The sequence below is a fragment of the Tachypleus tridentatus genome, chromosome 10 (assembly GCF_004210375.1).
Source record: "Tachypleus tridentatus isolate NWPU-2018 chromosome 10, ASM421037v1, whole genome shotgun sequence".
Taxonomy (NCBI): Eukaryota; Metazoa; Arthropoda; class Merostomata; order Xiphosura; family Limulidae; genus Tachypleus; species Tachypleus tridentatus.
In genome coordinates, this window is record NC_134834.1 from 154,812,816 (window position 1) to 154,827,491 (window position 14,676).

Here is a 14,676-nt window from a genome sequence, read left to right on the forward strand (position 1 = left end):
AGTTCTTAAAAAGTTGTTTTTCATTAAATAGCACTACTTTTAATACATGAAGTAATTACACTTTATATCAGTAAAATGTACAAAAATTTTGAGCTCTGTACATTGAACCATAACTGACTATGAGTCCATACATATTGGTCTGTGATGATGAGAAAACCCACTTGTAGAGAAAATTATATATTTAAAAACTGTTGGTATGGATAGAGAAAGCACTAATAGAGGAGCAAACAACGTTTCAACCTTCTTCAATGACTGAAGAAGGTCGAAACGTTGTTTGCTCCTCTATTAGTGCTTTCTCTACCCATACCAGTCGTTTTTAAATAAAAAACTCATATTGGATTGGTGGTTAACATGACATTAGTGAGTAATCAAGATGGGTAAAATTAAGTGGTTACCCCCCTTTTTTATGTATAGGATTACAAATTGCATTGTTTAGCAATTTCCAATTTTAGTTAGTTTTCAGGTTTTCATGAATCATTCACTGCAAATGTTATATAAAGCTATTTAATAAATTAACATACAATTGTTCTTTTTGTCCATTTGTTATTAAACACAAAACTACATATGCACTGTCTGTATACTCTATCCACAACAGATATTGAAACCAGTTTTTGACAAGTCCATAGCCTTACTGCTGAATCTTCAGATCAAAAAAATTACTTTCATCACAAACCTAGTATCATGGAATTTTGTAAGTTAACTATATTAAGAAGAGTATTACATAGTATAACTCAAAATTATCTTTTATTTTTCTTTATTTCAGCTACAACATGTTTCACTGAATAGATGTCTTAAAGATGTTTTGCACTTTTTTTACAACATAAAAAGTATGTGAAAGAATTTGATAGTGTAACATTTTTCTATTAATTTTACTAAATGTTTTCCCCAGGAACATTAATTCTTTAATAATTAATATTAATTTCCAACCAAGGTAAGCTATTTACTTAGAACAAAACTAAGAATCAACCTAGCAAAAATCACTAATAACTTAATATACGTTTCTTACACTTATACTAATAAAAGTTAGAACGCATTCTGTTATCAGTGGAGTATTTTATCCTTTCTGTTAATGATATTTTTTGCCATAATCCCAATAATACCTCACAATGTTTGGCCAGCTTAATAGATTTAGGAGAGTTCTAAATATATACATTAAGCTAATAATGCAAAATAATTTTTATAATAAAATAATAATAAAGGACAATAAAAAATAACTGCATTTCATGTACTAAATAATCAATACTGTTGATGAAAGTAACAACAGATAAATACCTTATCTGGGAAATAAAGAAATACCAGTTGTTTGAATTGCCATTGTAGAAAATATCCCAGTTTACATTTACTCTCCTGGCTGCTTCAAAGATTATCTGTAGGTCAATGATACAAGTTTCACAAATATATGAACAAGAAACATAATTAGGCCAACTTGACCCTTCCCCCTTCAGTCATGGAAGGGTTAATACAACTACCAGATTTTTCTTCATTTGCAGTTATCATAAAAATGTTACAGGAGTTTATACAATTAAAAAGTTTAATTTTATACAGTTTTTTGATATTTGAAAAATGTAAGCACATAATTTTTAGGCCAGAGCATTTTTATTTCATTTTTAGTAAAATGTTTTCAGTACTTGTAAAAAGGTCAATATACTGGTATGTAGTTTAAAGAAATTAATATCATTATCTATTGTCTGGTATAAGTCTGTGTGTTTTCTTATAGCAAAGCCACATCGGGCTATCTGCTGAGCCCACCAAGGGGAAATGAACCCCTGATTTTAGCATTGTAAATCCATAGACATACTCGCTGTACTAGAGAGAGACAGGCATAAGTCTAACCGGCCACTAAACATAAAAAGTATTAATGAAAAAACAGTTTGGATAATAACATTTCAGAAAATGGACTTGGCTTAGAACACAAAACTCATTTTAAAACTCATTTTTTATGAAGACTTAACACATACATATATCCTGGATATTGCTGTTTTACTAGAAGGTATGTCTCTCAAATGTTTTCTTTTAGTGTTTATTGTGTTGAGAGAAACTCCCCACGTGTCCATCACAAGTGATATTTTGTATTTTTGGTTAAAATAAATGTGTAACAATAGGCTCGAATAGCCGTGGTATCATTATTTTTATTTGTACTTGCAAAAAACAACCAAAAATTAACATGAAGTGAATCTACATGTACAGTGTACAAAATAATTTCTTTGTCTTTTCTCTACAAACTATAGATCAAAGTTACTACTTTTAACAAAAAACTGCTACTATTTCTGCCACCATACAGTAAAATGGAGTACTGTAAAGAATTTTCTCAAAAACTACAACTACTTTCAGGAAATAGTGGTTTCAGACAAACCTCTTGATATTCAGAAAAGGTCACATCAAATTCATATATATATACACATATAAGAAACTACTTCCACACAAGACCACTTATTAAAAATATTGTAGCTTAAACCACAAGGTTTGAAATTTCATTATTTTTTGCAATGAATGTTGCTTTTGTAAAGTAGTTAGTGTAATGTAAAATAACAAATACATTCTTAAGCAGCTTAAAAATAATTTAATAATCTTAAATAAGACAAATGCTCAGAGGTCATAACTATATTAATTAATCCAAGTATAAAAGAAATCTTTCTCTTTTCATTTGTTATGGCTTTCAGTTAATTATTTTGCATATTCATTTTTCCACCTGTTATGCACCAGAATTCATACTAGAAACAGTAAAATTATTCCTTTCCATTTCACTAGTATAAACAAGTACACTTGTTTTATATGAAATTGAGTTGCTAATAGTAAATATGAGATAAAATATAATTCTTTATTTTACCATGAAAGTTCATACTAATTATAAACTAAAGTCTTAATAAGATCACCATGATTAAAATAAACACATTTGATCAGTGACAAATAAAAGATTACTTATTTTGTGCAAAACATAATTTTATTTCATATAATAATTTATATTTTTATTATAAAAATACTGTTTTCCATGAATAGATAAGAAAGTGTGAAATATTTTTCATCTAGGAAATACCCACTTGAATGCACCAAACTATTAGTGACATTTATCAAACTGTTAAGGTCCAAGATAAAGATTGCTATATTTTAAAATTAAAGTGGATTATTATTATTAAGAAATCTTTTTTTCTAACCACAAGTTAATTTAATTAGAAAAACTTACTAGGCTACCAGTATATCTAGTGAAATACCATAATAAAAAAAAGATATTGTATGTGTAGTCATTTTGACACATTCAGTTACTCTCTGTGCATCTTGTATGTTAGCAGTCAAAATATCCAACACTTTATTAACACACTTTGTTATATCTTGTTGCATTTTGTAGAAATCAAAATACCTGACACCTTATACCATAACGTTGTTACATCATGATATGTTTTGTGACAAAATGTGATGCAAGTAAAGTACGATGTTTCAACAGATTATACCAGCCTTGTGTAATGTGTGAAACATCTTAATGCTAAACTAATAATACAAGTGCAAAACATTTTCTTGAACAAATATGAAATATAAAAACAGTGACTGCCTTGTTTGTATTGAGCTTTAGGTGATAATGGATGGAAATGGCATTGATCACCAAACACATGAAGGATGGTAATACTAGCAAAATTTGACAAATTACTGCTTTCAAGTTGGTTTTACTTATGAAACAGGGTTCACTAAAAGTTTCACATACTTGAACATTTCTTTATAAACAATTTACAAGTTATGATACCCAACATAACCTTTAGAAAAACTTTACAGGTGAGGATACCGATCATAAGTGTTGCAACACCAAGTAAAAATACATACCCATAGAACTTACAAAATTTTCCAGTTCTAAAAATAAAGAGCAAAACCTCATTCATTAAAATAATAAAAAGAAATTTTATACTGTTAATTTCAGTATTTTAACAACTAATATTGATGTACAAGTCTTACTAAAACCAAAGTATGATGGTGCCACACAATTTTTTTTTGTTTTCTGTACTTGCAACAGGGTAAATTTTGAAGGAATACAGGGCAAAGTGGTTGTCTTTTTCAATGTGCAATGTGTAAATATTTAAATGTAAAATGCCAATCCTAAAGAAATGAAGCTAATTTTGATTGAATTAATACATGTGTGACCAAGGCTTTAAAATAGTTAAATACAACATTTAGCTTAGGGCTAACAATAGCATCTTCTCTTTTGTGCAATGAACAAAAAATATATAGGATTTAAAAATAGTATAAGAACTACATGACAGATGATTGTCTAATTTTACTGCTGACAAACTATATTCTAATTTCAGTATACCTGTTGCTGTTATATAACTGAATATTACAAAAAAATCAAAACAAACATCTGGTGAACCATACAATTTGTACTAAAAGATTCAAAACTTGCAAAGGTTGACATGTTATAATCTTAACAGGTTTTCTTCTTCAAATGAAGTACTATGAATCTTATATTTGCTAAAAATCAGAAACTATGAACAGACACAGAACAACATTCTATTGCTTGTTCACAGAAACTTGAGAAAATCTCATTGTTTGTATTTTAAAGTTAATTTACCTGCCCTATTCAGGTAAAAATAAGAAGATATACTTTCTTTTGCATGTCATTTAAATTTTTGCATTAATGAAGGTAAAAATCTAATTTTTTACCCATTTAACCTATAATATCTTGTTTGTCCATTCACAGTAAAAAGTAGAATTTCTATGCTGTTAGGTTACATTCCAACTCATGCCATGCAAACATTAACAGTCTACTCACCCATTTCTCTGCTTATCAAGGTATTGTAGATTGATTAGATTCAAGCAGTTCTGTAACAGTCTACAATACTCTTGTCTACAGTAATTCTACTCTCTCTTGGCTTGGTGAAAGAAGTAATGCTTGAAAAGCATTGGCAAGGTACTGTTGGAGTTTCGCAACCATAAAATTAGCTCATAAACTTACACTGTGAAATATTCAGTGGTGAAGTGTTCCTCACACTTGTACCAAAAAGTAACTGGTGTATATTATTTATTACAAAATTAAGAATTATTTGTAACATATGGATAAATTACATTTCTATATTTTTATTTTGATTTACTGACAAAATGTTTGATACATTAAATTGAAAGTATTTCATTTATGAAAAGTTTGATATAGTTATGTCTGCATGATTAACATCTTATAACAAACCATTATTACTGCTGATATTAAACATAAACAATGCTCCATAGAATCACACAAGATTTCTAAGTTTATTTGCATATATTCTATTTAAAATTGCTATAGGTATTTGTATTCTTATGAGAAGTTGGACTGCCTTTTATCACAGGGTTCCTGAATATAAAGTGCATGAGTACAGAGGTGCATCCCATTAAATCACTCATGTGTATATCTTTCTGCAGGAAAGGAACAGGGCAGCACCCAGAACCTGCTATTAAATTAAAAATATATATTCCTAATTAAATTAGGACTTTTGTTAAACTGTTTCAGGTGTGCTGTATTGAAGATCTTAGTTATTGTTGTGTTAGTTCTAGAGTTCACATTTAAATACAGCAGGAAATATGAATAGGCTTACCATTATTATCCTACAAATGATTTCATAATTGGATAACTAGGGAGTTAAAAATCCAAATGTCAGGAAAATTACTGTAACCAAAGTTAAACTTTTTGATGCACCCTTTTTACAAAGTAAATTATATCAAAGTATATTTTTGTAATTGTTTGAGACATTGTGAACACAAGTCCCATAAAGTGAACAAAAAAAGATAATTGTAAATAGTTTACTTTGGGGTGAGAGTGTATTAAGGAGTCAAACTTTATTCAAATGTAGTAGTTTTGATCAATATCATAATGGAATGCTACATTGTTGTTTAATGTACATATTGCACATACAAAATAAGTATGCATCTCATTTCTTTTTATCCTATCTTTAAGATTATACAAAATAATACAAAAACCTGCATGATGAAGAGTATAGTAATTAAAAAAGAAAATCACATTTGAGTAAGTAAAAATCTCATTTAATAGGTATAGAATAAATATCTGCCAAAACATTGTGAATGAAAATGTTTTTATTACCCACTAGGTCCCCACTATGTAGTCATTTTTTTACATAGCCTCATTCTACTATAGACAAAGATGAAGATGCTTGAATAACATTCAATTTAAATTTCAGACTTAGTAGGGATGGCATTTGTAAACGGTCTTTAACTGTCTCATTGTCAAGGTGGATGAATAAGTTACACTTTACGCTAAGCTTTCAATGTATGTTCAAGCAGAATTAGCTGATTTTTTTTATGCACCCATGCAGTCTCGCATCAATCACTGTCATCAAATAAGGATTTGAATGTTCTGTAATACACATACAGAGAAGCCTGGCCTAATGACATAACATATACACACACACACACATGCATATATATCTACATATAAAATGTCAATATGATTGTACGTTTACTTTGAGCTGCTGTGGCACTAAGTTATCATACTGGCATTGCTAGCTCACTGAAAACTTTAGCTCATGTCAGTTCTACACCAAGATATATCACATACATGTACTTCACCACCAAGTTCAACATCAATGAAACTATTGAAAACATCTACACAAACCAGCCAATGGACCACCTATTTGTATCAAATATATATATATATATATCCTGCCTCACTTATATAATTAATCTTACTAATCCTTATAATAAGAAAAAAACTCTATAGCTATATCCTTGTTACTGAACTATAATATATATATATATATAATTAAAAGGCCATAAACTGATTTTTGGATTTATTAAAAACTTCTTAATTTAATGTGTTCATGCACACATACATTTTAACTTTTATGACACATAGTATAACTTTTTCAAGGTGTTTGTTAACAGATGCTGCTGTTCTCTAAACTTACAACTTTTCATGAAAAGAATAAAAATTATTTCTGTATCATGTTGTAAATGACTAGTATTGAGGTGATTTTTGACATGTAGTTTTTATTACTCTAATATTCTGAAAGATTAAACAAAGTGATGTAAAACTCATCTCTATTGTGTTTTAATATTGCCAAGGTTAAATCTTAGAATGAAAATAAATTTTAAATGTTTCACTAAATACACTCTTCACAATATAGCATAAAATACAGAACTAAATTACCAAATATAACGTACACTGATGTCAAAGTAATTACTCTAAATATTTCTTTTAATCATTTATCATTGAAATAGTTCTACGTGTAGAAGTTGACAAACCACTAAAATAGAAACAGTAATTAATACTTATCATAAGAACCATTACCTGTGTTTTTATATAATCTTCCCAAAACTTGTTTTTTGAATCTCAGACAGTTTGAATATTAGTGAAAACCTGAGTTTTTAAATCAATAATTTTTAAAATATATTTCTTCTTTTCAGCTAGAGTTCATACTTTTTAATCATTTAACCTAAATAACTAATTGTACTTATTAACACTTTCACAAATGAGTTTGAGGACAAAAACATACTAAAATAATATATGGTATTCAACTAAAATTCAGTAAGCAATGTATACCAACAAAACTATAACCAAAGGCCAGTAAGCACTGACATTAGCATTAAGCAGAATATATAAACAAGACAAAAACCAATGGCCAGTAACCACTGACACCAGCATTAAAGCAGAATATGTAAACAAAACTATAACTGATGGTCAGTAAATTTTGATATCAAAATTAAGCAGAGTCTAGAAATAAAACTATAATTTGGGATGAGAGATTGTGTCTACCCACTGGCATGATTCAAAGAATAATGAGATGAAATGGACACATCATTGGATTATGAAACATTACAAGAGTAGTCCTGGAAACATGATCTTGTTTTACAGAGTGGTAATGGTTACACAAACAATGTTTCTTTTCTTTTTTTTCTGTCCTGAATGATTCACTGCTGACACAGCAGATTCACAAGGTTTTAGCACGCTGTAGAAGTTCATCGATGAATTTCTGGAAAATTGAAGAAATGTTAGGTGAGAGAAATTCTTTTTTCACTGGTTACTGAAATTCACTAATAAATAATGCTCTCAAATAATTTTATTCTATTTCAAGATTTTATATTTGATACATTTATTTATGTATATTTTTACTTGGTATCAATGATAATTGCTTACATCCTACCAGTTTCAGATGCAACTTATTACAAATTCATTACTTTATTTATGAAATAAATACATTATTGTTTGATTTACAAAATTAACTCTACTATTGTGCTGAAGAGTGTCAAAGTGTTGAAACTGGACTGAAGAGGATTTAATTCCCAAATAAGAAATCTGTTGTGTTACACAATGAACTGATGAGTTGGAAGCGATACTTTTACATTTTAATAAATAGAAATAATGTGTATCTCAAGATGGCTGGTATTGGTATTAACACTTTTACTAATAAAGCAGAGAACAACATTTTGGTCTTCTTAGGTCATTTTCAGATTAACAAAGAAAGAGCTTGCAGCTGACCCTTGCTGGGCACAGTCAGTTGCAAACTCTCTCTTTGTTAACCTGAAGATGACCTAAGAAGGTCGAAACATTGTTCTCTGTTTTATTAGTAAAAGTGCTAACACCCATATCAGCTGTATAGAGAGACATTTTTACTTCAAGTGAGTTTCTTGTCATTACATAATAAAAATAACATTTTTAGGCATACAAGGCCCATTTGAGTTACCAATTATTTTTGTACAGTGTAAGACAATTTATTTTAGTGACTGCTGTGTCCCTAAAAATCCACAATCACTACTTTGATACAGTATTTGTTAACACTAATAATTTCAGAAACACACAAACTTCCAGTATTATATGTTTTATGAATCTTAAAATGAAAATGTCTTACCACAACTGTAGGTTAGTTCTTGTGAGCTTTTCAACTTTATCAGTCTAGTTTCTTATAAATTACATACTTTACTCACTGTTGTAGTTAGTTGTCTATATTTTATTGTTGTCTACTTACTAGACAATCCAAGATCATATTTATTTCCCATATGAATGAGGTGTACTTTAAATACTTTTCTTTTATTCTTTCCAAGAATATGTCTCTGACAAGCAAGATATCTTTGCCAGTACGTGGTATAACAGATATATAGTGCAGTTGACATATTACAATATGGAAAATCATTGAGATTTTTTGTTTGTAATACTACTAGGCATTAAAGAACTAATGTGGATCAAGAAAACAATTAAACTGGAGTGTTAAAACCACATCTGTACCAGATGTCTTTTGGTAGATGTATATTTAGTGGTCCAATGAATAAGATAGTAAGTACTAGAGAAAGCAATCATTCTATATGTCAAGTTTCTGTATTGGTATGTAACATCAAACAAAGTACAATCTCCTTCAGATTAACAAGGGCAAATATAAGTGATTTTATTTTTTTGAACTAATGTTTCTAGAAGTAGTGACATTGGATGGGAATAATATGCTGGTAATTTGTTAATGGCTATATTAAAAGTATCTGAAATTTATAGTGGTATTTTTGAGGAAGTAGTCATGTTTTATATTACATCATGACATTATGTTCCTTTAATAAACATCTTGTTCAGGAGTAAATTTTCTATTCTATAGTTTTTTTTAAGTAATTTATATGAGCTGTTTATCTTGAATATCACTGAAAAACAGCCTACTGAATAAGCAATAATAGAAATTCACATGCTGAAAAATTTTAACAGCAGTAAACATAAATAAATTGATATTTAAAAAAACAAAAAACCAAGACAGATGACTGTAGAAAGTAAATGTTATGTACAAGTCTTATTTGTTTAAGATATACATGTAAAATCAAATGAGAAATAACTGTTCCAACCATCTAAAAATTTGAACTGATATACTACAATGATGGCAATAATCAACAGTATGTATTGCCAACTTTTGAGTTACTTTAACTGAATACTGAGATATGACCATCGTCATCATAACTCACTCACAACCCTTATGTAGGTGAACCTGAGCCCTCAGATTCACATACTGGCACATTAACAACTAGGCCATGCTTAACCCATATATACATGCTCATTATGGTAATGTTAATATGCTGCTGAGGCAAAGCTCAAACCATTATAAAAACTGATTGAATTAATACAGAATTTAAAATATATGTATATATACTTCAATAGATTTAGCATATTACTGGTTTTATAGAAATGTACTCAATTTGAACTAAGATCTGGTAATGAATTTTAACAAGACCTTATTTGTTTAGTATCCCTTAGGCAAAAACCACATTTATGAAATACAAAACTGACCAAGGTCTGAGTAATTTTACAGTACTCTACATTGATTATAGAAGAGTTTTCAAGTCAGTAAATACATACTAAGTTAAAGCAATGCAAATCTACAGTGGATTAAGATAGAGTCAAAGAGTATACTAACAGCTAAAATTCAAATACGTTTGATGTACTTCAACAATAAACAATTTTGCAGCAAAATATACCAGATATATTAAATTGTATAATAAAATATAACTGACCTCAATGGTGTCTCTTGAAGATTTGGCACCTACTACTTTTTCCTAGAGAAAAAAATACATTTATATAATTTTTGTTAGACAGAATTGTCTACTGATGAGCAGCCAAGAACTTTATTTACTCCATATTACCAGGAACTGAGATGTATTTCATAAATTTTATTTTTTATCTAACCCCAGTTATTATAGTATAGTTATAACAGAAACACAAACTTCTACCAGTTATATTACAAACAAAAATAAATATAACTATCTTACACACATATTTATTAGTCCAAAGTTATAATTTTCCTATGCTGAAAATGTATTTTGAACAAGTACTTACATCCACTCGCATACATAACTATCCTCATTTAGTGCTACCCTCTATCTGCAAATTTTTTTCATATGCCACGAGGCTTTCTTTCACTCTAAATTCATATGGATTAACTTATTCTCACATGCAAATTATTATGCAACATATCTCCACCAGTAGTAGTGCTACACATCCACTTTAGTCCCTCTTTGATATTTTATCTATTTATCACTTTGAGTTTAGGCAGAAACAACAACATCAGTTGACACTGGGAATGAAGGGTGGAAAGTTTGAGCAAAGTGAAGTATCTGTCAGAAATACATTTTCAGTACAGGAAAATTATAACTTCCCACAAGGTACCTTACTTCTGTTTACATGCATAGCTAGACTACCATAATAAACAGACATCCTAATGACATCCATATGAAAGACATCCTAATGCAGGAACCATTTAATAAGAGGATTTTAGATGAGAAACCTTACCATTTCTTTCCAAAGTACATTCTTTGTCCAGATTTGGAAAAGTTGTGACAAATCTGGGCAGAAACTTTTGAGAAGCACATCCTAATGGGAGAGAATATGGTTGGACAGTGATCCTAACTATAATATATTATAATTTCAATCTACCTGATGAACACAATATGGGTACAACAATGGACATCCCCAAGGTTTAAAGTGGCTAGGGCACAATGGAATATACATGGCAAGTCAGCTGCATCCAAAAATCAACTGCTGGGAATTGATATTATGTGGGAGGTAGGACAAGAATCACACCATTGGTAAGTCAACTAGAATCCAAAGCTCGAGTGTTTGGAACCTATATTCATGCAGGTGATAAAAATGAGGACCATACCATCTTCACCTCAAGTTGAACTGACCAAAACCACTTCAAACACAGTAACATTCTTGACATAAAAACATCGAGGGGTAGCACAAGAGGTTTGGTTTGTTTTGAATTTTGAGCAAAGTTACTTAAGGGCTATCTGTCTCTTAATTTAGCAGTGTAAAACTAGAAAGAAGGCAGCTGGTCATCACCACCCACTGCCAGCTCTTGGGCTATTCTTTTACCAATGAATAGTGGGATTGACCATCACATTATAGTGTCCCCACAGCTGAAAGGGCAAGGATGTTTGCTGCAATGGGGATTTGAACCTGTGACCCTTGGATTATGAGTCAAGTGTCTTAACCACCTGGCCATGTTGGGCCAGCACAAGAGGAAGCAGAGAAGTAACCAACAAGTACACTCACTGTAACCTATGGCACTAGGTTAGTGTACTCAAGATGATTTGAGTGTGAGGGACCAAGGACACTTTGAACACATGAGAAGACTTATGTTGACTGGCTCAGCGAAATCCAAAAAGTAACCACTGGGAATCAACATAATGTTGGGTTGGAATGAGGAATCCCAATCTCATTACATATATGAGGACATGATGTTGAATGGTTCAGCTCTAAATCCAAACTTCAACCTCTGAAAACCAAATTTCATGCAGAAGTATGCTGAGTAATCTCAATTATTATGACAGTGCAGTCCAAAGCTACAACATTCTCTTGGACAATCTCATGTAGAAATGGAACATCCACTTCGAGGATATCTCAACATATGCACCAACAAAACATTACCATTGCACTCTCATATGAATGGATACATTATTTATTATATTATACATTCTCATTCAGAAGGATACTTCAATGGTCCACCACCATGAAAGCTTGGAATTGGAACATGTAAGGCCTCTCTCACTCCACTGAAAAAAATAAGGGGGTGTGGGTGCAGTGGAGGAACATTAACACTAGAGGCAATGCAATGTGTGACCACAAATCCCTATTTTGAAAAGTAATTCCAATTTGTTTAATCTAAAGAATAGCAGAGATGGGCAGAAATTTCCTTCTGTTTTACTCTTGAAGTCCATGAGTGAATGTGGTTCAAAATGAGCATATTTCTTAAGCAAATATATCACATGGAATAAGCTATGAGTAATCTTGTAAAACACCTCATCTCTAGTTTATGTGAAGGTAATGAACACTGTATGTTTTGTGACCATGGTAATTATGAAAGTGATGTCAATATGGCTTTACAGCATAGGTTTTAGTACACTTCTAATTGATTTAAACATACATGGACAGGCATACTGATCAAAACATGGGACAGACCCCTGAAAAATAAGATATATTACAACAGAAAAAAAACTTATCCAGTTAAAGACTCACCAAAGAGTGAAGGATGGTAACAGGTGGAAGACAATACCCTGACAATGAAAAAACAGCTACCACAGATACGGGAAGATAAGTGTATGAGGTATAGTCTTAGTTTTCAATATATAAAATACTTCCACCAAATGATGTTGGATGAGATTTAGCTAAAAGATAAAATGCCTGATTGGAATGTAACACCAGGAATTGTTTATAAGAGGAACAAGACAAGAAATCAAAGTCCATAAAATCACAATCTGATCCTAAAGGGTAAGGGAGGAAAGAAAAAAAAATACATATAAGGGTGCAAGGGAATGAAACTGTGCAAAATGAAGTCAACAGAAAGAAGCATTGAAAGCAATGTATCAACCCAGAGCACATACAAAACAGAGAAGGTCATCTGGATCTAGCCAAGAATAAAGGTGGAAGATAGCGAGAAACAAAAATGACAAAAAGAATATTACACGTGAGCCCCCAAAGTGTAGGCTAGCAAGGTCAATCCAGAATGAAAAGAACTTAATGAGCCAAAATAGCCAAGGAATTCAAATATGTACAAGCCAGGAAGGATCAATCAGAAAGACCTAACCTGGATTATTAATGTTACCTTGGAAAGAAGACTAATGGAATGAAAAAAACTAATGTTATGAACTGGATGCAACCCTGTCTGAGCATATCAAAAGCCAACTTGAGTGGATGATGAATCAGAGACCAAAAACAAAGAGGTAACTTGGAGTTGAGAAAGAAGCCAAATGCTTCCCATGGAGGCAGAGCTACCTAAATTTGAGGTTTGAGAGGAAACTCCTTGGAAAAAAATAGTGTGTTAGGACTGGAAAGGTGATCTGCAACAAGGATTAAAACATCTGAAACATGTCATGCCAGGAGACATGTCAAGTATAAAGATTAAAAAAGGGAGTTCCAATGTTTACCACAAAGGGAACAAGAATGAGTGACCCTTGGTGAGTAATATAAGCCACCATCATCATACAGTTGGAATGAAACATAATTAGTAAAAACTGGACCAGAGGAATAAAGTGAGCTCAAGCACATTAAACTGCTTGAAAAATAAGGGTACTAACTTAGACTTTTCATTCATAGACCACTGTCCTGAAGCCTCCTACTGATTGACCCATGTCCCCAAATTTGGAGATAAGCATCAGGGATAAGAAACAAATCTGGACAAGTGGAAAAAAGTGATAAATTCTACAATGTAGAGGATATGTTCAACTACCAATGCATACAGTCAAAAGAAGGAAGGAGGAAAATTAAGAAGATAATCCAAAGAAAACCTAGCGAGAGAACTTGTCATGCAGCATTTCAAGAAAAGACATCAAAAGGTGTCGGACTCGTAGGGAGAAGTATTTACATAGAAGCCACATCCCCAAATGCATTAGACCTTTGATAGCAATAAGAAAGTTAGCCATAATGGTGTGAATAAAAGATAGCTCTATCAAATACATTCTTGTAGAAGAATGGATGGTCCCTCCAATAAAGGGGGGTGGTGTTCGAAAAGACACTCTCAAAATAGATTGGATTGTTAGGTAGATAACAGGAAAAACCTTATCCAACTGGAAATTTTCCAACCACCTGTGTAAGTTCTGTAAGCAACAAATAGGTATGTTATGACCACCCCCATTTGGAAGGAGCTAACTGAAGCTAGATGCCCAAGTAGTGGTATTAATAAAATCCACCAAAATACAGAAGATCAGTAAAATGCAAATCACCTGATAAAAGCCATATAGAACTGA

General features: G+C 31.2%; 1 protein-coding gene across 5 annotated transcripts in view; it reads right to left on the minus strand.

The window, feature by feature from the left end:
• Positions 1–730: 730 nt before the first annotated feature.
• LOC143230685 (protein phosphatase 1 regulatory subunit 14C-like) overlaps positions 731–14,676 on the minus strand; it is a 71,728-nt gene continuing 57,782 nt past the window's right edge. For all 5 annotated transcript variants that reach the window (XM_076464671.1, XM_076464669.1, XM_076464668.1 and 2 more), the window contains 2 exons: positions 10,447–10,488; positions 731–7,940 (listed from right to left, as the gene is read on the minus strand). In XM_076464671.1, coding sequence (XP_076320786.1) covers positions 7,899–7,940; positions 10,447–10,488 — 84 coding nt within the window. In that variant the 3' untranslated portion in view covers positions 731–7,898. The remainder of the gene's footprint in view (positions 7,941–10,446; positions 10,489–14,676) is intronic.